This window comes from Microcebus murinus, chromosome 14 (assembly GCF_040939455.1).
Source record: "Microcebus murinus isolate Inina chromosome 14, M.murinus_Inina_mat1.0, whole genome shotgun sequence".
NCBI lineage: Eukaryota > Metazoa > Chordata > Mammalia > Primates > Cheirogaleidae > Microcebus > Microcebus murinus.
The window spans coordinates 54,518,426-54,543,426 of record NC_134117.1 but is presented as its reverse complement, the minus strand read 5'-3'; the positions used below and the strand labels follow the sequence as shown (position 1 = coordinate 54,543,426).

At 40.4% G+C, this 25,001-nt stretch overlaps 1 protein-coding gene and 1 non-coding gene across 4 annotated transcripts in view; one reads left to right on the top strand and one right to left on the bottom strand.

Annotated features, from left to right (window-relative positions):
• MICU1 (mitochondrial calcium uptake 1) overlaps positions 1-22,913 on the top strand; it is a 246,858-nt gene extending 223,945 nt beyond the window's left edge. For all 3 annotated transcript variants that reach the window (XM_076010083.1, XM_012762546.3, XM_012762541.3), the window contains 2 exons: positions 18,913-19,002; positions 21,897-22,913. In XM_076010083.1, the coding sequence (XP_075866198.1) occupies positions 18,913-19,002; positions 21,897-22,054 (248 nt within the window). In that variant the 3' untranslated portion in view covers positions 22,055-22,913. The remainder of the gene's footprint in view (positions 1-18,912; positions 19,003-21,896) is intronic.
• LOC142875760 (U6 spliceosomal RNA) lies at positions 4,105-4,213 on the bottom strand. The gene has a single exon (XR_012923054.1). It is a non-coding gene; the product is annotated as a U6 spliceosomal RNA (small nuclear RNA).
• Positions 22,914-25,001: the final 2,088 nt, after the last annotated feature.

The window sequence follows — 25,001 nt, the reverse complement described above, 5'->3', positions numbered from 1 at the left end:
GCAGGGCCACTTCCCTCCAAAGGCTCTAGGGGAGACTCCTTCCTTGCCTCTTTCAGCTTCTGGTGTCTCTAGGTGGTCCTTAGCTTATGGCTCCATCACTCCAATCTCCGTCTCTGTCTTCACATGGCCTTTACCCGCTTCTCCCTATGTGTGTTTCTTCTGTTTGTCTCTTAAAAGGACACTTGTCATTGGATTTAGGGCCTAACTGGCTGATCCAGGGTGATCTCATCTCAAGATCTTTAACTTAATTATATCTACAAAGACCCTGTTTCCAAATAAGGTCACATTCACAAGTTCTGGGGGCTAAGATGTGAACATATATTTTGGGGGGGCCACCATTCAACCCACTACAGCAACTAAAAATTAAAAGTCAACCATATGTAGTCTGCAAAGTAAAACAAAAACAAACCAAAAATGTGAATTTAATTTGCTGTGAAAATATTTGTATGTATCTGTTTAAAACCCTAATTTTTTTTTTTAAGAAACCTAATTATAATCTTTACCCAAGTAATTTCTATGTATCTTTCAAGTCTCAATTCAGGTGTTACTTCCTCATAGAGGCCTTACCTGACTATTCAATATAAATTTTAAAAAACTATATCATCTACAGATTTTACAATTTAAAGTTAACCTAAAATCTTATGCCTTCACTATTGTCATAAGTTCCTAACTATAAATTATGGGCATGGGCTTAAATTTCCACAGTATGGCTAATGAGGTAGAGCAGAGACTATTGACTGCAATATTGGTACATAAATGGGAAGCCTTCAATAAATCTTATAAATTGAATTATTCACCAAATATTTAGAATCTCAAGAATACAAAAATAGGCAGTATCCTTAATTTCTTATTCTCTTATTTCTTCAATAAATCCATGTCTTTACCTCCAAAACATATCCTGCATCTGCCTCCTTTTCTCCATTTGCCTACTGCAGCCCTAGTCTCTTCACCCTGGCTTACACAGGGCTGCCTAGGCCATGGCCCTTGTGTACTCTCTGACTTCATCAAATATCACTTTCATTCCAGTTCTCTCCACTCCATGTTGTTCTTCTTATATTCCAAATATACCAAGCTCACTCCCACCTTAAGGCCTTGGTTCTAGCTGTCTGTTCTACCTCATGTGCTCTTCCCCAGGATCCCCATGTGTTTGGCTCCTTGTAATTCAGGTTGATACGAGTCACTTCCTCAGAAAGATCTGCCCTTTCTAAAGTAGCTCTATCATCCTGCATTATATTATCCTATTTTTTACCTACAGCATTTATATCACTACCTGATATTTTCTCAAGCAGTTATGTGTTTGCTTATTATCTGTCATCCCTTACTATATAGAATGCTTATCTGTCTTGCTCACGGATATCTTGTTCATGGATGTACTTATAAGGGTGTGAATTCATACATGGGGAACTCACTAGGAGCTCACAGTGTGGGCTGAGAAAGATTTCTCACACAAGGATTAAGATGGAAAGTAGTAAAAAGGTTATTTTGCTTTCTCGAGAAAAAAAGAGTCAGAGAGAAGGAAAATGGCACAGCACTACAAGAAGGAAGGTGGAAAGTGCTGGCAGCTGAGGAAAAGCTGCTTGTGCTTATAAAGGGTAAAAATGTTTTTTTTCCTTTGCTGCAGACTGCTAACAGGAACGGCTGAAGTGGCTGTGTCTGATTTTTCCTTTTTTTTTTTTTTTTTTTCCTTTTCTCTATGAGGCTGACTTTATCAGAGTCCTTGGAATCTGGTTTTTGCAAGAGCTGGGAGGGAGATGCATCTCTGCTGTCTGCTTAGGGCTCTTCAAGGCTGTGGAAATGAACTCTTAGAGATAACGAGAGTCCCAGGTGTTTAATCAAAACAAAGGGGAGAGTTGTGCTGTCAGTTTTCTCTTTAAAGGGGAGCTATGAGTTTATTTCTCTTACTTTCTGTGTGATAGTTTATCTTTCCCTGTTAGCTACTTTATTAGCAAAGCCACCTTTCAATACTCCCTACACCTAGAATTATACCTTGGATATAATAGTGCTTTAGGAAAACTCTCAAACCGTGCTTTCCTCTGAACTCCACAACAGCCAACACAGAAGAAGACTTCTGTAACCAAATGTGGAAGTTTTCCCCATACACCAAGCAGAGGACACAGCTGGGCGTCCTTTAATTCAATTCCGACACTATCTACCTGGAGATAGGGTCAGGTCCCACAGGTTGAAGGCTCGGTCACCAAGACTGACCCCTCCTTCCCACTAGTCGTGAGTCTGGACCTCCAGAACTTCTGACCAACTGGCTTCAAATTGGGGTTTCCACGACCACCCCGTCTTTGAGATTTATTAATGTGCTAGAGCAGCTCAGAAAACTCAGGGAAACACTTAGGTTTACCAGTTGATTATAAAGGATATTACAAAGGATGTAGATGAAGAGATGCATAGGGTTAGGTATGGGGAAAGGGATGTGGAGCTTCCGTGCCCTTCCTAGGCATACCACCCTCCAGAAACCTCCACATGTTCAGCTATCTGGAAATTCCCCAAACCTAGTCCTCTTGGAATTATATGTAGGCTTCACAACATAGGCATGATGACAACTGGGTAGAAATGTAATTGGACAAAAAGTGCATGATCTAAATCTAGCAAGGCTTTTCTGTTCAGATTATTCCTGGACTCTCTGTGCATTATTCCTTCCTTCAGGGTATGGGGCAAGACCCTCTCTGGAATGAGGGTCTTTTGACCCATAATCAGATTAGAGTCCTGGCTTTGGCAGGTGACAGGGACAGGGGAAAATCAGAAAGAGAGATTCTCTTTTGTGAGGCCTGTTCCTGAGGCCTAAAGCTCCCAGCATTATAACAAGGACTGTGGAAGTTATGAATCATGAACCATGGACAAAAACCAATATATATATATATATGTATACACACACATATATATATCATAACACCACAAGTAGGCACTCAGTAAATATATGATCAATAAATGAATGAACATATTGATATATCTGGACAAGACAGAGGATCCTAAGCCAATAAATCTCCACCTTTTATAGTAGACTCAGAGAACATTCATGTCATCAATCCATTGTGTTCTGTAACACAGTGGATTCCTTAGACTTGACATGTATTTCACCCTCTTCCATGTTAAAAGGGTGATGATAGCAGTAATATTAACTGTTTGTGTACTGGGGTATGCACAGAAAGATTAGCAAGCTGTCCTTTCCAAGTCCTCTCACTCTGCCAGATGTGTCTTTTTTAACAGGCCCTCCTTGTGCTCTGCCCTAGGCCTATACTTTCCAACCTCCCTGATCCTGACAGCCAGACCAGTGACTTTTTCATTGATCTGAGTTCTCTATGAATTATAGGCCTCTCCTCCTGCTCTACTATAGAATTTTACTGCTGATATGAATCTTAGAAAAGAGAAAGAAATGTGTAGTCGTTATGAACACAGGCTGTGAAATCATACTGCCTGGATTTGAATGTTGGCTCTGTCATTTACTAGCTGGGTAGAAACTAAATTCTACTAGCTAGAAACTAAATTCAGAAACTGCCCAAATGTTTTAAAAATAAGGATAGGCCAAGTATAGTGGTTCACACTTGTAGTCCCAGCACTTTGGGAGGCCAAGGCAAGAGGATTGCTTGAAGCTAAGAGTTCAAAACCAGCCTGGGCAACATAGTGAGACTCTGTCTCTATAAAAAAAAAAAAAAAAAAAAATTTAAACCAGAGTTCTCTGTTCTGGTTTTGAGGGCTGCCTGATCCACAATCATTCTTTGGTCACTTAAACTCTGTTAATTTTTTTTTTATTATTTTAATTAGCCAGGTATGGTGGTATACTCCTAGAGTCCTAGCTACTCAGGAGGCTGAGGCAGGAGGATCACTTAAGCTCAGGAGTTCGAGGTCACAGTGAGCTATGATTGTATCATTGCATTGTAGCCTAGGCAACAGAGTGAGACCCTATCTCTAAAAAAAAAAAAAAATTAAAATAAGGATAAAAATATAGTTGTCCCTCAATATCCCCAGGAGTGGGGGTTGGTTTCAGGACTCCCCATTCTTGCCAAAATCTATGAATGCTCAAATCCCATATATAAAATGGTGGGGTGTTTGCATATAACCTCCACACATCTTCCTGTACCCTTTATTTTTTAATCAAAAAATGTGGAACACTTCACAAATTTACATGTTCTCCTTATGCAAGAGGCATGCTGATCTTCTCTGTGTTGTTCCAATTTTAGTATATGTGTGCTGCTGAATCAAGCACCTTATATAGTTGATCCTTGAACAATTCAGAAGTTAGGGACACCCCTACCTGCATAGTCAAAAATCCTAGTGTAGCTTTTGACTCCCCAAAAATTTATCTGCTAATACTGTTGACTAAATGTCTTACCAACTGCCTACTGTTGACTAAATGTCTTACCAAGAATATACAGTCAATTAAAGACTTAAATCTAAGACCTGAAACTATGAAACTACTAAAAGAAAAACATTGAGGAAGCACTTTAGGACATTAGTCTGGGCAAGGACTTTTTCAGTAATACTCCCAAAGCAAAATTGAACAAATAGGATCAATCACATCAAGCTAAAAAGCTGTGCACAACAAAGGAAACAGTCAGCAAAGTGAAGAGACAACCCATAGAATGGGAGAAAATATTTACAAACTACCTATCTGACAAGAGATTAATAACTAGAATATATAAGGAGCTCCAACAATTCACTAGGGAAAAAAATCAAATAATCTGATTTAAAAATGGGTAAAAGATCTGAATAGACATTTCTCAAAAGAAGATGTACAAATGCCAACAGACGTATGAAAAAATGCTCATTAGTAGTAGTCAAAGAAATGTAAATCAAAACTATAATGAAATATCTCACCCCAATTAAAATGGTTTTCTATCAAAAAGGTAATAATGAATACTGGTGAGGATGCAGAGAAAGGGAAACCCTCATGCACTGTTGGTAGGAATGTAAGTTAGTGCAACCACTAAAGAACAGTATGGAGGTTCCTCAAAAAACCAAAAGTAGAACTACCGTATGACCCAGCAATCCTACTGTTGGGTATATATCCAAAAGAGGGGAATTCAGTATATGGAAAAGATACGTACACTCCCATGTTTATTTCAGTACTATTCACAATAGGCAAGATTTGGGATCAACCTAAGTGTCTATCAGTGGATGAATAGATAAAGAAATTGTGGTATATATACACAATGGAATATTATATAGCCACAAAAAGAATGAAATCTTGCTATTTGCAACAACATGTATGGGACTAGAGAATATTAGGTTAAGTGAAATAAGCCAAGCACAGAAAGACCAATCTCAAGGATGTTCTCTTCATATGTGGGAGTTAAATATGAAAAACAAATGATATCATGGAGACAGAGAGTAGAATGATGGTTACCAGAGGCTGGGAAGGACAGCGGGGAGGGAGAGATAGAGATGATTAATGGGCTTGAAAATATAGTTAGATAGAATGAACAATATTTGATAGTACAACAAAATGACTATATTCAATAAGTTATGCTATATTGTAAAATAACAAAGAATAGAATTGGAATATTCCTAATACAAAGAAATGTTAAAATGCCTGAGGTGATGGGTACCCAAATTACTCTGATTTGATTAATTCAGATTGTATGCCTGTATCAAAACATCACATGTACCCTATAAAGCTGTACAACTAGTATGTACCCATAAAAATTAAAACTATAAAAAAGAACAGTTGATTAACACATAGACTAGTATCTACATATATTTTATGCATTCATTACATACCTTTTTCTTAATTTTTTTGATCTTTCTAGGCTATGTGGTTTGTGAATTTTTTCAAATTGTTGCAAAAAATTTTCAAATATATTTATTGAAAAAAATCTGCATATAAGTGAACCTACACAGTTCAAGCCCATGTTGCTTAAGGGCCAACTGTACTTACAAATAATCTCTAGATTACTTATAATACCTAATGTAAATGTTATATAGTTATTATGCTGTAGTTTTTATTAGTAATATTTTTATTGTTGTATGGTTACTTTTTTTGTTGTTGTTTTTTCTGAATATTTCTGATGTGTGGTTGGTTGAATCTGTGGATATGGAACCCGAAAATACAGAGGGCCAACTGTACCCACCTCATAGGGTTATTATGAGGATAAATCTACGTAAAGCACTTAACTTTGTGCCTGTCATGTGAACATTTAGTAAATGTGAGCTGCTTCCATGATAAAGTTGATAATGTAAACAAAATTTAGTGTGGCTCAAACATTTATTCAGCCAACAGCACAGATAGATACTGTGCTGTGCATGGGTTTCCACCTTCAAGAAGCTCACAGTCTAAAGGGGGAAAAAGATAAGTATACAGGCAGTTCCAGTGTAGTGTGATAAATGCTAATTAGATATAAGGGGAACTAGAAGCTTGAAGAGGAGCCTCTGGCCCATACTAGGGGCAGAGTAAGAGTGGGGCAGGAGTAGAGACAGCAGTACCTTTTGTGTGGCTTCTGCTCTCAGTCTCTGCTATCTTCATTTTTTCCCAAAAGGTTAGAACCTTCAGAAATTGGCACCTTTTAGAGGCCCTGGCAATGTCTCTTCCTTGGCTGTTTTAGAGCTTACAAACCAGTCTTTAGACATAATTTAGCACAGAATTTCTGAAACAGCATTGGGAAGATAACTGTATACTGCAATATGTTGATGGTTCTGTGAGTTTAAAAAAAAAAGTGTTCCATGGTTCAGGTAAGTTTGGAAAATGCCACTTATACAGAATTTCTTCCTGTAGCACTATTCCTGCCAAGTTTTTAATATGCTAGTGGGTATTTTTAATCTCCAGAAGAAGGATATAGTTCCCAAACTCGATTTACCTCAAAATATCTTTTAATAATTTACAGAGTTAATGTTCTTCTGAACAATTTGAGCGATCCAGGCAGCTGGCAACTGCAGATTTACCATATTAGAGCATGATCCAATTCCTTGAGAGTAAAAATGCCAAATTTCATTGAGGTTATTTCTTTAATTCTGTATGGCCCATGCAAGAATGATAACTCTCAGGTAATAAAGAAATGTCCTTGGTGAACTCTGACCATTTCAAGAAAGAACCTTTCTCCATGAAATATTGTGGGCTTCCACTATAGGTTGTCTCTTTTATTTAGCACTTAAGACTGGTTCTGTTGCTCGTACACATACTGGGCATAAAATTAGATATATTGCCTCTCAAGGGCTGTCTGATTGATTTAAGTAGCTTGCTGAAGAAGGTAATGGAAAATTGAACACAACTCCTTTCCCAATGGCTTCCTATGATAAAGAAGTTAAAAATTATTTGAGCAGGAGCTCTGGAATGAGCTACAGCCTATATAACTCAGAGTATTCCTATTTCTGCCAGGAGAATAAAAGGTTTCCAGGTACAGTAAAGCTCCATTGTAAAGCACCTCAGGATATTATCAATTTGGTAAACTTGTGGGTCCAGTTATGTCTCCCATTTATTAATACTTTGAACTATAATATAGGAAAATAATCACACAAATATAGTCCATGGCCTTTACCATTCATGCCCCAGCACAATTCTACTTATATTGAAAATAATAATTTATGAATAGTTGTCCTAATTCTTTATAGTCATTCTCTATATACAGTTTATTGTCTGACAAAACAAGAAAATAAATAATAAAATCTGTGACATGACTCCTACAGGATGCTCTCTGCAACCCCAGATATTTTTTCTGCAATATCAGTCTCATCATCAAATCTCAGTTTCTTTTGTCTCTGAAGTGATATGGATGGCATGGATGCCCTCTAAGAACCTTTGTGACTTTCAGGTTAATTGACTCTAACAATTTGAATGAGTAAAGGAGCCTCAGTCTTTCGGCATTTAGGACCCTACTAGGTTGCTGGGGGAGTCAGAAATTACTGATGGAATAAGAAATTTCTAGCACATAACAAACTCATATTCTGAACAACCATCTCTGACAGACAAGCTGCCTCCCACTCCTGAGCCCTAAGAAGCCTGTATCATTGCCCTTTTGAGGACTGTGAGGCCATCATACATGTGGAACACTGATGGCAACTATCATTTCATAGTAGCTTCTATTTGCCACACACAATGCTACATGGTTTATGTACATCATCTCTCTTAATCCTTAAAACCTGAAAGGTAGGTGGTATTATTCCTATTTTATGGATGAGGAAATACAAAATTAAGCAGACTTTTCCCGTGGTTACACCATTTAAGCAGTGGTAGAGCCAGGATTCAAGCTCAGGTATCTCTAATCCTAAAGTCTATTCTGTCCACAGCATCATGTTGCCTCTCAGTATATTCCAAATTTCTGTTGGAGTTTGAAAATCTTTGCTGTAACACAAACCAGGAAGCAATGCAAGTTCACCATTTTGAGCCATGTTTCTCAGTAGCTTAGGGAAGATAGACTCTAGGTTATTTCCTCCTAGTTGCCTTTGGCTAAGAGTTGACCATTCTCAGGGTGAAAATAAAGTTCCTTTTGGTAAACTATGATGTTTTGGAGATAGTGCCCTTTTCTTGAATATGAAATATGACATTTTCCCCCTATAGTTGTCTGTTCAGTTCAGGAGCAGGTTCTATAGCTCAGATACACTGTGGCATTGGTAGTACTTACTTACAGTAACAGACCCTTAGAGTTATCTAATCCAGCTTCTTATCCCACATAGGAACATCTTAATAAACACATCTGTGCTCTTTTTTTGAATCATATTACATTTCAGTGAAGAAACCCATACACAAAAGCATAACAGAAAAACTAAGCATTGTCCATTTCTCAACATGAAAATACAGAATACAGGTCTATCTTCTAATAACAAAGATGTTTTTCACCACCTCCACTCATGGGTGTGTCAAAGCTTCATTGTACTTGTAGATACTGTAATATTATTTAGCATTTATTGAGAGTTAACTGTATGCAAGAAATTGTGGTAAGCATAAATTTTGGTTTTAAACTCAAAACCTGAGTTTGAGTCCCTGCTACTCACTAGTTTTGTGACCTTGAATAAATCCCTTAAGTTCTCAAAGCTTCAGTTTCCTGATTTATAGAATGATGATAATAGAATACTTGTTTCAGGGTTATTGGTGATTAAAAGAGATGATACTATATTAATATATTAGACTGACATTACACCTCTACCCAGCTGCCTGTTCTGGTTTTCAACTCCTAGGTGCTGAATTTCTTCTGCCTCCTTATTTTATAAGGGGCTGATAGACTGGAAGCAACCTATCCTAATACGGCAACATCATAAAAAGTTATTTTTTTAAAAAAAAGATCACCCTTAAATGAGGAGGGAGGACCCAATTGGCTTATTTTTATTCTCTGAGGAAGTAATATCTACTACTTTCTTTAGTCACTTTGAGATTTTTATTAGCTTAGAAGTTGTAAGTTGTTTGTACTTATTTAATGAGTATTGAAACCTTTAGCTTCTCCTAAGTTTCATAATTCATCCAAAAATTCTTGGGGTCATTGCCTTCAGGAAACCTTTCTTAGTTAATTCTCTGTTCCTAGAAATAACTAACCCCTATTGCTATCCCTAGTATCTTCAGTATTCAAGGGGAATTTTCTACTAGCCTGTAAATTCTTAAAGACATGAACCATGTTTTCCATGTCTTTGTGTCCTACTCAGAGCCTAGAACAATTTTTTATATAAGTAGATCTTCAGTTATTGTTGAATAAATCAGTAAACTAATTCTAAACCTGGCCAGATCCCTTGCAAGGGAAGGTGAAATACTCTAAAGAGCCTAGGGTAAAGGGGAGAGTGCTAGGACTGTAGTCCCTTCTCATGTCATTAATTTACTTTGATACCTTGAGCAGGTCACTTCTCTGACCCTCTGGTTGGAGTTATATTAAATATCTCTAAGGGTTCTTCCAGATTTAAAATTCTATGACTATAACTAAATCATCTTTTTACTGAATGTAGTAATGTTTTAAGGGGCATGCTATAGCCTAAAGTTATATCCAGATCTGTGGCCAGAGACTGTCAACCCAACCTGTCTATGTGAAATCTATGTAATTCCCAAAAGAAGGGTGACAGTTTTAATTTATTTTCTTGTTAAGAAATTTAAAATTTAATTAGACCTTGGCTAGTGCCTCTTTAAGATCTAATTTTTGGAGTTTGGTATAGTTGTTGCAGAAGAGTAACAGTTCTGTGAAATGCACCTAAAAAATGAGTGAAGCTATATATAAAGTATGATTTGAAGAACGTTTTTAAAAGGGCATTCCCAATCATAAATACCTTCCTTATTGGCCAGCTCTGTTAGCTTTCTATTGCTGCATAACAAATAACTACAAATTTAGCAGCTTAAAACAACACCTATATATTACTTCAGGTTCTGTAAGTCAGAATCTGGGTACAGCATAGCTGGGTTCTCTGCTCAGGATCTTAACAAGGATGAAATCCAGCCATCAGTGGGAGGTGGGGACCTGCATTTTCATGCAGAGTTCATGGTCCTCTTCCAAGCTCATTTAGGTCATTAGCAAATTCAGTTCCTTTCTGTTGTAAGAACTAGGTCCCCTTTTCCTTAGGGGCCGTTGCCAGACATTGCTCTCAGCTGGCCACAGCAGCTCCTTGCCACGTGGCCCTCTCACAATATGGCAGCTCTCTTCTTGAAAGCCAACAGGAGAATCTCTCCCACAGTCTGCTAAGATGGATTCTTACATAATGTAGTCATGGGAGTAACTATCCCATCACCTTTTCCATGTACAGTCACTTAATCACAGGAGTGATATTCTGTCATATTCACAGGTTCTGCCCCTACTTGAGGAGAAGGGATTACCTGGGGCATGTGGACCAGAGAGTGGGAATATCGGGGCTACCACATCAGAATTCTGCCTACCACACCAGCCATCATTCCAGAAATCTTCACCTTTAGTTTTATTCTTTGAGGGCTTCTGAAGATATGAACATTTTAACTGATGTAAGCCATTATGTCATCTTAAAAAAATATATATCATGACAGTCACAAAATTTTAGGGCTGGAAGGGAACTTAAAAATCATTTTGTTTAAACCATTACTTTGTTGTTTTTAACCTACATGAAGGAAAAGTACTTACTCAAATCACAGCTAGTATGACACAAAACTGGGAGCAGAAATTCAGGTTCAGTGACTCTTTAGGACACCGGCACCGATTGCTGCTAGAAGGATCTAAAGAATTGCTTTTATGTAATGGCAGAAATAGAAGAAATTCGCAGCAAGAATGTAGGGGAGAGCATCCCCCAGACAGCCAAGACATAGCATGAAGGCAGGAGGCAGGAATGTCACAAAGATGTATGAGGAAGCGATTATGAAGGGAAGAAGTTCCTATTTTTTAAATTCTTTAAAAACTGTGAGGCCGGGCGCGGTGGCTCACGCCTGTAATCCTAGCTCTCTGGGAGGCCTAGGCGGGCGGATTGCTCAAGGTCAGGAGTTCAAAACCAGCCTGAGCAAGAGCGAGACCCCGTCTCTACTATAAATAGAAAGAAATTAATTGGCCAACTGATATATATATAAAAAATTAGCCGGGCATGGTGGCGCATGCCTGTAGTCCCAGCTACTCGGGAAGCTGAGGCAGAAGGATCGCTCGAGCCCAGGAGTTTGAGGTTGCTGTGAGCTAGGCTGACGCCATGGCACTCACTCTAGCCTGGACAACAAAACGAGACTCTGTCTCAAAAAAAAAAAAAAAAAAAAAAATAACTGTGGGAGGCAAACCCCTGCACTTCAGTTCATCATTGCATTTTGTAAAAACATTTATATGTGAAGAGGAGTGTTGGCCAGGATTCCATTCATTTAAGACAAAGTCATCAATTCTTAAATTAAAATTATTCATAATGTGGGCAAGGAAGCTCAAAAATCTGAAATAAATGTTTGCTTTATGAGGCATTTTCTCTGCAGAGACCTGGTTTACTTTCCCAAATTTAAAGCCACTTAGCAATTCTAAAGATTGGTTCTTCAGCTTAACTACATCCTTTGAATATATTATGATTTAGTAAGATTATATAAGCACTCCAAGGAGGAGGAGACCTGTGGGGATCCACAATTACAATTGGGAAAGGAAGTAAGGTGGGGGTGGGATAAACTGCCAAAACATCCACCTAAATAGATAAGTAAGGACAAAGTCAGCCAACATTACATCCCACTGAGAAAAAGATCAGAAAATAACAGTGACAAGAATTACACCAATATTGAGAAAGTATAGAGATTAGTATTTATTATAAGCACTGCTACTTTGGAAGCTTCAAGGTTTACTACCTTTAAAAGCCTCTGAAGTATAATAAGACACTTGTAAAAGTGAGTATTTAGTGTTTCATACAATCTCAACAAACTGAATTTAAATACATCAGTTGTTCTCACTTTAGCCATCAGAGATTCAAGCTCTGTGGAAGCTGACAACGTAGACTACCAAGGAACTAATGTTATAAAGAGGAAAAAACAATGCTTTTCTTCTCAAGATTGAAATTAGAATAAATGGGCTAGGTGTGGTAGCTCACACCTGGAATCCTAGCACTCTGGGAGGCCAAGGTGGGTGGATTGCTCAAAGTCAGGAGTTCGAAACCAGCCTGAGCAAGACCCCATCTCTACTAAAAATAGAAAGAAATTAATTGACCAACTAAAAATATATATACAAAAAATTAGCTGGGCATGGTGGCGCATGCCTGTAGTTCCACCTATTCGGGAGGCTGAGGCAGTAGCATCGCTTGAGCCCAGGAGATTGAGGTTGCTGTGAGCTAGGCTGATGCCACAGCACTCACTCTAGTCTGGACAACAAAGTGAGACTCTGTCTCAAAAAAAAAAGAAAAAGAAAAGAAAGAAATTAGAATAAATGAGAAACTGGTTAGGTAAATAAATTATGATACATCCTGTCAGTGGAATACTATGCAGCTGTTAAAGGAAGCTGTTCATGTACTGATATGGAATTATTTCTAAGATATCTCGTTAAATGAGTAAAAACTAGTACACCATGATTTTTGTGGGAAAAGGGAAGAGGTAAAGAATAAGTATTTGATTTTATATCTATAAAATATTTCTGAGAAACTGGTGAGATTGGTTGCCTTTGGATGACTAGGTGATGGGGGATAAAGTTGGAAGGGAGATGTCAACCTTTTTGTACTGTTTGAATTTTGAAACATGTGAATGTATTACTTAATGAAAACTAGTTTTTAAAATAAAGTTAACAGCCTGAGCAAAAGTGAGACCCCCGTCTCTACATAAAATAGAAAAATAAGCCAGGCATGGTGGCACGTGCCCGTAGTCCCAGCTGCTTAGGAGGCTAAAGCAGGATTGCTCAAGCCTAGGAGTTTGAGGTTGCAGTAAACTATGATGATGCCAGTGCACTCTAGCCAGGGAGAGAAAGCAACACCCTGTCTCTAAATAAATAAAGTTAAGAGAATGAATATTTAAAGAGTGGGAGAGGGAAAAGCAAGTTAATATGATAAATCAGTCTCCAAATAAGACCTGGCCTTGTTTTAAAGGTTTTCTTTGCAAGGAGACTTGACTGGCCCTCTGTAAAATCTCTCCTGATGCACTCATCCCCCTGTGTACCTTCTGTTCTAACTCTCTGGTCAGGCTTTAGCACCCCTTCCTGCTTTCAATAGTATTCAAGCTGACACCCCCACCTCACTTCACCCACTACCATACGTGCACAAATCTGGAACAGTCTGTCTCTTTTCTCCTTTAGAATCCAGATCCAAAATGTACCTCTTAACAAATACACACTATTCCATTGTAACCCATATGTGTGTGTTATATTTCTGATATTTTTCCATGTATTTCTCCATCTTAATGATAAGTATAGTCTCCTCCACTAAACTGTGGTTGCCCCCTGGGTGCATCAGCTGAAATCATTGACTGCCTAATGGTGCCTATAGAAATGCTTACTTTTGTGGACAAGGTGTGATGAGGAATTTTAAGAAACCTAGATAATGCAGCTTGACTTTTTTCCAAACAAAAAAAAAAAAAAAAAGAAGAAACCTAGATAAAATACTGTATATTGGCAATAAATCTTATTGCCAGATCAGTTCGTGCCAAAGTAAGCATGTAAGCCCATTGAAACAGTCATCTGGGGTGATGCTCTGAGGCTCAGAAAACCTGACTACTGTCCAGGTTTTCTCTGTGGTATATACTGGAAATTAGGGCCATCACCTCAGACAGGCAGCCTGAGTATACATACAGAGGGGGTCAGCCTGCCTATGGCTCAAAAGCACCTGCAGAACAAGGAATTGTGATCCTTTTCATTATTAGTATACTGTGTTGCTTTTGGCTCCTTAAATTGCTAGTTCTCCTAAATGTTGTCCTTGCCCCTCTCCCCACCCTAGAATCAGGCTGAAATGTGTGTGTTGCATTAGCAAAAGTATCTTGAAAGAAAATACAAAAGACAGGACAAATGCTCTTTAAGGAAATATCCTTCCCCTTGTTCCACCCAAAACCATCTAGGGATGGACTTAAGAAAATAAGACATGGCATCACAAGCCTTTCTTGGGGTGAAGCAGAACTGTCTCCCCTCACTTCACCTTGGCAGTCACAAGCCAATTTCTCATTTTCTCCACTGCAGGATTTTCTCCAGTAAGGCAGGAATAATCACATGACCAAACGGCTAGAGACTGTCAGCCCAACTTGTCGTGTCACCTTTCCAAACACCTTTGCATTAGGAAGAGACAGGCAGCTGCTAACTGGGTCATGCTGCCCAAAGCTCTGTCTATGCATCAGAGGCAGCTGTGGAGAAAACTCCCAGGCCACCTTTTTACATGTGCTTCTCATTGGATTACTGTTTAATACATTTTTTTAGTTTTGTCCCTAAAATTGTCAGTATGAGTTCCTAGGGAATGCTCAAGGCCTTCCACTGTATAGGGCAGTCAGGTCCATGGTCAAGCTACAATGCTGGCTCCTCACAACTCTCAGCTGTTCAGTTATTCGTCCCTGAGTATTCCTCAATTTGGCTCTTCTTTTATCTGAACTCTTTAGAGTGGAGGAATTGATATTGTCCATATAACAAAGGGATCAGAGTAGATCCAGTATGTATAGGAAAGAGCATTGAGCTAAATTCTAGACCCAGCTCTGTTACCATCTAGCTTTGAGACCCTGGGCAAGTTATGTAAGTTCTCTAGATTTCATATGTCCTCTGAGTTTTCCTCCAGTTCTAAGATTCTCTGATTCTAAGCAGACACTTGGGCTCCTATCACTCCAGAACTCTTTTGTTCATTTTTTGTGGTGAATAGTGTTATGTTAATGTAGCTTCTGATATCATATCACACCAACTCAGTGTATTTTTTCTACTTTTGAAATGTCCAGTCATAGACAATGCCAGAGAGTAAACTGGGGACCTGATGCAACTCAGATTCTGCCTAGACTTTTCAAAAAGCCAGATGGTATGAGATTTTTAAGTGCCAATTAAGCCTGCTTCAAATTCTCTGCCACCTCAATCTAATAGAAATCACCCAATCACATGTCAACCAATTGTTCAGGCAGCTGGGCCAGATTTGTACAGAAGGAATACGTAGGCTTTGGAAACCTAGGCCTTCTCTGGGATGCCTTCACACTCCATGAGTATTAGGAACTGGAATTCCAACCATCAATCAGTTAGCATCATCAAATAGGGGAGGCCAAAATTCCAGTACCAACAACTGGTCTGCTTAGAAAAGTCAACATCTGAGGGGGGAAAGTGTTCTGCTTGCTGTCATTTAATTGTGACTTTGTGATTCAGAGACATTAGAAGCAAATATGAATGAGCCAACTCTCAGGACCAGCTGTCAAGCGCTTGGCTTGTAATCTGCTGTCATCCCATCCCAAAGGCCCCCGGTTTGACAGCTCACCAGCTAGTTAAATGTTTGTTTCCTCCACTGCTCTGACTCATATCCTTGGGCTGTGAAAGGGCATCACAGCTAGGCTGTTTGCTTGCTGGTAACATCCCAGTGGTTTGAGTTATAATGACTTAGCAGCCCTGGTTTTCCTTTTATAGTACAAAGGACACCAAAGCACTCTCCTTGTGAGATGGAACATAATCTAAAACTATCCTGTGAGGAGAGAGCATTTGTAATGAAGCATTCTTGCTGGCGGCCTCCAAAGTCTGTATTGTGCAACCACTGAATACCACTTTAATGAGCTTCTCACTAGAAATTGTCAAGAGCTCTCACTGACATCCTTGAATATTATTTAGTTAATGGTTTATTTAGCAGAAAGGGCAACATCTTCATGGGGAGAAGGATGAGTACTTGGAATATCAAGACAGCTGGCAATAGGCACACTGCCCTGAGAGAATGAAGAACTGGGAAAGAAAGAAGGAAGATAGTTATCAGTTATATTAATAGCAGTTAGAAATATGAGATTAATGTGAAATGCAAAAAAAAAAAAAAAAAGGAATGATTAACGAAAAGCATTTGTGTTTATCTAATGCAGAACAGGTTCTGGTCCCTTTCCCAGGCAGGACACATTTCTGTGACAGCGAAGAGTAATTCAGTAGGCAACCACAGTTTGAAAGCATCCAGTTTCTTCTGATCTCATTCTGTTTTCCCTGAGCAATCTTTTGAGGTTAATTGAGTCTCCTTAGTAGATTTTCCTACTGAGAAGTGTAATGACCAGCTGTCATCATTTTAGTTCTCTTAGCAGTTATTATTCTCATTGTAAACTGGTCTGATCTCTGTTCCTTTTCTGGGCAGTTTAGTTAGCAGAATAAGTTTTTCCTGGGCAAAATCAAGTATTTAGATCTCCGAGGCTGAATTTCTGAATCTTAGAACTCTACAGTCTTGTAGATTTCCCAAAAAACATCTCATGAATATCCACCACAATATCTTCTGCTTAAGTCTTTCAGTTTCAAGGAATGTTGATTCCTCCTTCACCGTCACTCAAATCCTGGGAGGAAAGTTGGTATGAACAGTAACCCACGCTGAGCCCCGCTTGTGGCCAATATACCTTTCCTCTACCCTCTGCCACACAGAAATAGCTACGTCCTCAGCTATTTCTGTATATCTCCACCACACCCTCACCCTCAGATTCTAGAAAACACCAATAAACCCTTCTTTATGCTACTAAGCCACTTCAGCAGTTATATTATGGCATCCCCTCATTTGAATATGTTAAACCTAAAGAGGTCAAGTGACTCCATAAGTGTCACAGCAGGTTGGTGGTAGAGCCAGGACTGGAGCCCGGGTCTTGTGACTCCAGGCACAGCTTTCTACTGCATTGCCTTGCCTCACTACACTGCTCTGGCATTTGTACCTGCTGACCTCAGGGGCACCGAGGTGAATATAGGGAGGCAATAGAGGTGAAGTGAAAGATCAAATGCAGAAAAAAATGACAAGTCAGGCTGGTAACAGGAACTGAAATTATAGGAATGAAATGAGCAAAGAGGGCACACTGATTCTAAGTTCACATTGTTTCATAAAAGGAAATTAATCCCTTTCTTTCCTCCACATTTTTTTTCCTTTTTTAGTGCCATTTCCAGTAACATTTCCTCCACATTTTACTTCATTTAAGAGTATATCTGGCCGGGCGCTGTGGCTCACGCCTGTAATCCTAGCTCTTGGGAGGCCGAGGCGGGCGGATTGCTCAAGGTCAGGAGTTCAAAACCAGCCTGAGCAAGAGCGAGACCCCGTCTCTACTATAAATAGAAAGAAATTAATTGGCCAACTGATATATATATAAAAAAAAAAAATTAGCCGGGCATGGTGGCGCATGCCTGTAGTCCCAGCTACTCGGGAGGCTGAGGCAGGAGGATCGCTTGAGCCCAGGAGTTTGAGGTTGCTGTGAGCTAGGCTGACGCCACGGCACTCACTCTAGCCTGGACAACAAAGTGAGACTCTGTCTCAAAAAAAAAAAAAAAAAAAAAAAAGAGTATATCTGTAAGCAATAATATGATTTATAGGTGTCATCTGACCAGGTTTGAGGATAAATGAGAGAGAAGGCAGTGGAAATTGCCTAAGTCCTTCCTGGCTTGTCTTTCATGAGAACCCAATTCTCACATGATTGCTAGTGTTTAACAGTAAATGTCAGACAAAGAGAAAGTGGCAAGAGAGAAGAGATTTTCTGAGGAGGTCTAAAAAAATAGTATTTTTTAAAAAGGGATGCATACTTATCTAGTAAGACAGAGGCCACTGCTTATACCAGTGGCACAGTTGGAAAAAGACAAAGTGGTACAAAACCACTAGGGAGGAGGGACATAGCAGGGCCCAGGGCAATGGTACTTAGCTGTCAATCAGTCACTGAAGTGTGAGGCCTTCGCATACCCACACCAAGGACAAGCCTCCTGGTTCCCCACCTCCCATTCCTTTTGCTACCTGGTTATTTCCTTGACTTTTTCCAGTGGGAAGGAAATGCCAAGGAGACTATAGTAATAACAGGCATTCTTTCTTTCTCTTTTTTTTTTAAGGAACTCTTATAGTAATAATTTATTAGAAAAGCTGCCACTCTATGCTCTAGGTTTAAGGAACTCTTCTAGTAATAATTTATAAGAAAAGTTGCTACTCTATGTTCTAGGCTACTAGAATCACATCTTTATTATGTAGATTTTCACTTTTTAAAAAATTATGTTGTGGTAAAATATATACAACATAAAATATTCCATTTTAACCATCTTTAAATATACAAGTCAGTGGCATTAATTACATTCACAATTTTGTACAATCATCACCACTATTTCCAAAAATTCTCTATCACCCCATGCAGAAGATCTGTACCCATTAAACACTAACTGTCCATTCCTCTTGACCCTGATAACCTCTAATCTACTTTCCATCTCTATGAATTTAATATTGGGCATTCTAGTTAGCTTTATATACCTTCTAAAGTGTAGCAGCAGTAGAAAAGAACAACCTGAGGTAAAAAGGAAAGGGGATATGAATACAAACTAAATTCTTATTTTCTTGAATAATGACTTCTTGAATAAAAGTTGAAAACTTTTATTATGACTGAGCAGTTTTATCCCACCATTAGGAGGAAGCAAAATGAAATTCCTCTGCTGTGCTAATGTATTAATGGCATCTTTCTCTTTTTTTCAGTGACCATGCAGCAAGTGGCCAGGACAGTGGCTAAAGTGGAACTCTCAGACCATGTGTGTGATGTGGTATTTGCACTCTTCGACTGTGATGGTGAGTGGGGCCCTCTGTAGTCAGGAGGAAAACTGAGCCTCACCTGCCCTTAGAGACATCGTTTATGACAGGGCCTTCAAACAGCGTCAAATCTCTTCAAGCCACCCCTCTCCTACCTCAGTAGCCTAGCCCTCATCCTCATGATATTGAGAAATGTAACCCCTAGTCCTGGCTTGTGTTTTCCATCTCTTCTTGTAATTCCAGTTTGCCTGTAGGCCTAAATTAATTTATGGCCATAAGGATCTTAAAGATGGAAACAAAAATATTAGACTCAACTTGCTGCTTAGCAGATAAGGAGCACTCAACTATTTGAGTGTCTCTAGAAAGAAGAGAGTACTGATCTCTCCACCTCCCGGGGCCCATTTCAGGCATTCACATTCCATTGGCATAGCATTCCAGCTCCACACAGTGGTCTGTGGTGTCTGTGGCTACTCTGTAGTTTAGCCCATTTAAGAAATCTGGTTCTGCTCTGGCTATGTGTTAGCTATGCTAGCTGATGTGACAATAACAACAACAACAACAAAAACAACAACCGTGGAAGCTCACAATTTTTTTTCAGTGCTTACTATGAGCCAGAAAGCGAATTTGCTTAATCTTCTGATGTGAGTGTTGTTATTAACCACATTTTACAGATGAGGAAGCTGAGACTCAGAGAGGTTAAGTAAATTTCCCAGGATCACAAAGATGACAATAGATGGCAAAACCAGGACTGGAACCAAAGCTATGCTGCCCCCCTCTATACTATATTACCTCCCTCTCTTACAGCCAATATTTGTTGTTCATCTTCCTCCAGGAAGCCAGGCTAATGGCATTCAAGGGCCAGCTCAAACACTCTAGCCTATGAAGTGTCCCTTTTGGTCCCCAGCATAAAGAATCCCTCTCCAGCCGGGCGCGGTGGCTCACGCCTGTAATCCTAGCACTCTGGGAAGCTGAGGCGGGCGGATTGCTCGAGGTCAGGAGTTCGAAACCACCCTGAGCAAGAGCGAGACCCCGTCTCTACTATAAATAGAAAGAAATTAATTGGCCAACTAATATATATAGAAAAAATTAGCCGGGCATGGTGGCGCATGCCTGTAGTCCCAGCTACTCGGGAGACTGAGGCAGGAGGATCGCTTGAGCCCAGGAGTTTGAGGTTGCTGTGAGCTAGGCTGACGCCACGGCACTCACTCTAGCCTGGGCAACAAAGCGAGACTCTTTGTCTCAAAAAAAAAAAAAAAAAAAGAATCCCTCTGGCTTTTTTATTCCTTAACTTGGTTCTGTTTTTCTGTGTTAGTATATACTATACTCTATCTCCATGTATCTGACTTAATTTCCCTATTAAATTGTGAGTTTTTAAAAGGTAGTTACAAGTCCTTTTCACCTTTGAACCCCTCAATAGGACCTCAGATAGTACTTTGCACATAACAGATGCTCATTAACTTGAATTATTTTAAATTATTAAGTTGAACTTAAATTATTTAAATCTCCAGCCTGTACCCACAAACCGAGGTCCAACTCAAAGGAGGCCCCAGAGCTAGGTTAAGGAGATGGCTTCATTCTTAGGCGGGCCTGGGTTATTCTCTAGAGCTGCCCTGTCCACAATATGATACCACAATTTACATGTGGCCGTTCAAATTTAAATTAATTAAAAGTAAATAAAATTAAAACACAGGTCCTTAATCTCTCTAGCCAAATTTCAAGTACTCAGTAGTCACATGTGGCTGGTGGCTACTGTACTGAATAGCAGAAAACATTTCCCCACATCATAGAGAGTTCTAATGAACAGCACTGCATAGACATACTAACTTTCTCCATATTTCTGTTTTCACTCTGATCACTTCTAGGTGGTTTGAATTTTTTCCAAAAACATTTATTTTTATGTATTTTTTTAAGACACAGTCTCACTCTGTTATCTAGGCTGGAATGCAGTGGCTGAACCCAAAGCCAAATTTTGATTTTGGTTTTCACCATGAAAATCCCTCATCATCTATTGCAACTATTGACTCCCATACTCTAGTTGTGCCCCCTTCAATCCATCCTCACACATCCAGCCAGAGAAATGTATCCAAAATGGAAATCTGACTACATCCTACTCCCCTGCTTCCGCCTGGAAGAAAAGTAGCAACCCTTCAGCAGGAATACAGACCCTGGTGTACCTGTCTCCTGCCAACCTCTTTAGTTTACTTGCCAGACCCCCACCTCTTTTTTTTTTTTTTTTTTTTAAGAGACAGGGTTTCGCTCTGTCACCCAAGCTAGAGTGCAGTAGCATGATCATAGCTCGCTGCAACCTCAGACTCTTGGGCTCAAGGCAGTTCTCCCACCTCAGCCTCCCTACTTGTACTTCTCCAGCAACCATGCCGCTTCCTCCCTGTGCTCTTGCTTATGCTACTTCTCCTCCCTCAAAACTTTCCCCATCTCACTCCCCTTTACTTGACCAAGTCCTGCTTATCCTTTGAGATTCAACTCAGGAATCACTTCCAGGAAGCCTGTGCTGATCTGTGTTTGCACGACCCACAGCCTGGGTTAGATATTCTTCCTCTGTGCCCCCATAGCATCCTCTATTTACTCTATAATAGCACTAACCACATTGTCGAAATAATTTGTCTCTCCCACCTGGGAGTATTTCCAAAGGACAAAGCACAAAGCTTGCTTATCTCTTCATTCTAAACACCTGGCTCAGGACCTGGCATATACTATATTCTCAATTCAACTTTGTCACACTGCACAGAACTGTCACTGAATTACAGTTGGAAACATCAAGGAAGGAGCAAACTAGTTAATGCTAAGACAAGAGGATTGAGTTTGGCTGTGAGAGTGTGCTGGGCTTTGGAACCTACATTGTATGAATGAAATTTTCTGGGCACCTTTGTTCTAAGTCTTCCATTTATCCCTGTTGTGTTTGCCTCTTCCTCTAGGCAATGGGGAGCTGAGCAATAAAGAATTTGTTTCCATCATGAAGCAACGGCTGATGAGAGGCTTGGAGAAGCCCAAAGACATGGGCTTCACCCGACTCATGCAGGCCATGTGGAAATGTGCACAGGAAACTGCCTGGGACTTCGCTTTGCCCAAATAGTAACCCAGAATGGCAGGAGGGGGTCACTTCTTCACCCCAAGCACGCTGGACCCCCTTGAGCAAAGCCTCAGCATAGCCCTCCATGCTGCTACTTCTGGAAGTAGTTTTCCCTTCCTCCTGGGAATGACCTTAGTATTCTGCCAGTTTCCCCTCTTTCCCCTTCCCATGTCCCAGTGTTCTGCCAGGCTGATTCTGCCCAGTGATTATCCCCACAGGTTCTCAACAACTTGAACAAGTCTTAAAAGCTCAGACATTTGGCATCTTCAGCAGCACTATGCATTCAAGCACCCTATGGATAAAGAGTGCCGGGAACCATCCACACACCTGCCAACCCTGGGAAACATCCAGTTCTCAAATCATTTTTGCTGCGGATTTATATTAACAAGAACATCGCTTGCCTTTCCTCCTGCTGACATTTTTAAGCTACAAGTTGGAAAAATTTCTGGCAGGCAGAAGGAAATCCGTGATGAACGATAATGAAGATGACCTGGATGCTCTGAGCTGGTGAGAAGCCTGGGCCCAAGGAAGGATCCATGTCAGTCATGGGGCTGGCTCTGAGGCCTGCTCCAGGAGAGCAGCGTGCTCAGTAGGACCAGAGCAAGGTTCATAATTTAAAGCAGTTGCTTTGTGGCTCTCTACACACCCTTCTTTTCCTCTGAGGCTCCTTCAGATGACTCCACCATGACTCTGTGCTTAATGAGCAGCAGTGATTGGGTCCATGTTCCCTGCCAGTGCCATTCCCCCTCCGGGAATGGGCCTCAGAAGCTGAGGCCTGGCTCAGATCCCACAGCCCTCTGTCTCAAACACTTGTAAAATATCACTTTAATTATAGCAGTTTGCAATAAACACCCCCAAAGTCTCCTGTCTCTTTAATTTAGGATCCTCTAGGGCCCTTTTCATTTACTTCTCCACTGGGTTTGCGATCCTGCTAGCCGCAGACCCATTTTCTTCCTTCCAGAGTCTGGTTCTTTCTGATGAAACAGAACTTTAGGCACAGACAAAAAGAAGAGGCCAACATTTGGAGGTCAGTGGTGGCATTGGCCCAGCACAGTTTGGTTAGCATTTCATTCTGGGCCAAGCTACACAGTCCTTGCTTACTCATGTCACAACAAGGTACTAAGAAGGGGTGGTGGAGCATGTGAGGAATCAGCTGACATGGTGGACCTCAGTTTTAAGGACCATAGCACCAGTGTTACATGATGGACCCATCTCGGCCAAATCAGTGTGGCTTGAGCAAGTCATTTCCCATCTGTTCCCTCATCTGTACAATGACACATAGAGTTGAGCTAAATGAGCTCTAAGGTTTCTTTCAGAACCAAAAGCCTCTCCTCCAGATTTGCTGCAGCTCCAGAACCTCCAGGTAATGCTCCCTGGCACAGCCAGAGTTCAGTGGCTGGCTCTGAATGTTGATGGGAGTGCTTCTCAGCCAGAGAGGAGCAGATGCCTGGCTCTGCACCTGTGGCTCCACAAGGCAGGTACCAACCCCAGCAGCTACTCCAGAACAATTTAACAACCTCGTTTCTCACGTCCATTCTGGGGTATCAGATTATCTGTCTAAGGAGTTTGCCACTCTCCTACTTCATCTATCTTCCACCCTTTCCCCTCTTGGGGTATTCCTGGTATCCAGGTGTAGGCTTTGCCTTGCTCACTGCCCCAGGCCTGAGGCATAAGCAAAATGGGAGCTTTTCTTAAATTTATCCCAGAATCCCGAAATCACTCTTTTCCCTGATCTTCCTTTCTCCAGCTTCAAATAGAAGTCCCATTCCCATCCTTTGTGGGACATTCATTCCCCTACAAGAAGAGATCTAGTGATTGGCCTGGGTTCACTGAAGCTGGAAGCCAGAACATGGTGGGAGAGGGTAAGGATCACCTGCAACATCTTGAACCTGGCATCAAGGACACTGTCACAGGTAGATGAATTCCAGATGAATGCCATCAGCTCCTAGGAGTGCCTGAGGAAGGGACAGGGTCTCCAGGTGCTCAAGAAGACGTGACAGCCATACTTTGGCATAATAGGTTAAATGGCATAATAGGTTAAAAAAGAGGTATAAGCTAAGTCACACAGAGAAGTCCTTGGGCTAGGTGGCATGTGAGTAGGCTGAGTGAATCTTAGTAGGCAGTGTTTATGGGTGAGCTGGGGAGCATTTGGGAACACACAAGGCTGATTTGTGCTTCATTCTTTTGTTCAAATTATTTCTTCTACCTAGATATTAATAGAATAACCCTCCCCTCCCCCTTCAAAACTCAATTCAAACTCTCCTTAGGAAGGCTCCTTGCTTTATCCTCTTTCAAGTAACATTGTAGCCCTTCCTTTGTCCCCCAAGAACCACTTGCCCACCCTTCACCACACAGCTCTAATTGCATGTCATGTTTATGAGATTGTCACCAATACAGTATAGACCAAAATTAGTGACATTGAAAAAACAGTCCACCACCAAAAGCTAATTTAGAAATCTTGGACAAAATAATAAAAGCAATGCCTCAATATATTCCTCTTGCACAACCATAGCCATTCTCTCCTTTTGTCGTCGTTCTCTACTTTAAAAAACAAAAACAACTCTTACTCCAGTTCCAGTTTGTAAGGCTTCAGGGAGGGAAAAAAACTGAAAGAGGATCCAGACTGTGAGGTTTCCTTGAACTTGGGCTCAGTATCATCCAAGAAGACAAGCAGGAAGAATATGCTGACTGTTACTAAGGAAAGGGAGGGCTTAAGAATGTTCATGATCTTTAAATATCATTATTTTAATAGCTTTTAGTCCCCACCTAGTCTTAGCTCTGATTGGAGCTTAGACTCTAGAACTATATTAGACTCTAAGACCGAGGAGAGGTGCTGGCAATGACGGCTACCAGACAAGGAAGAAGAAACAGCAGTCTGGGAGGCAGGAGCCAGGTCCCATGGTTGGGGCATGCTCTGTGAGCCTTAGCACGGCCCAAGCAGGGGTCTGTG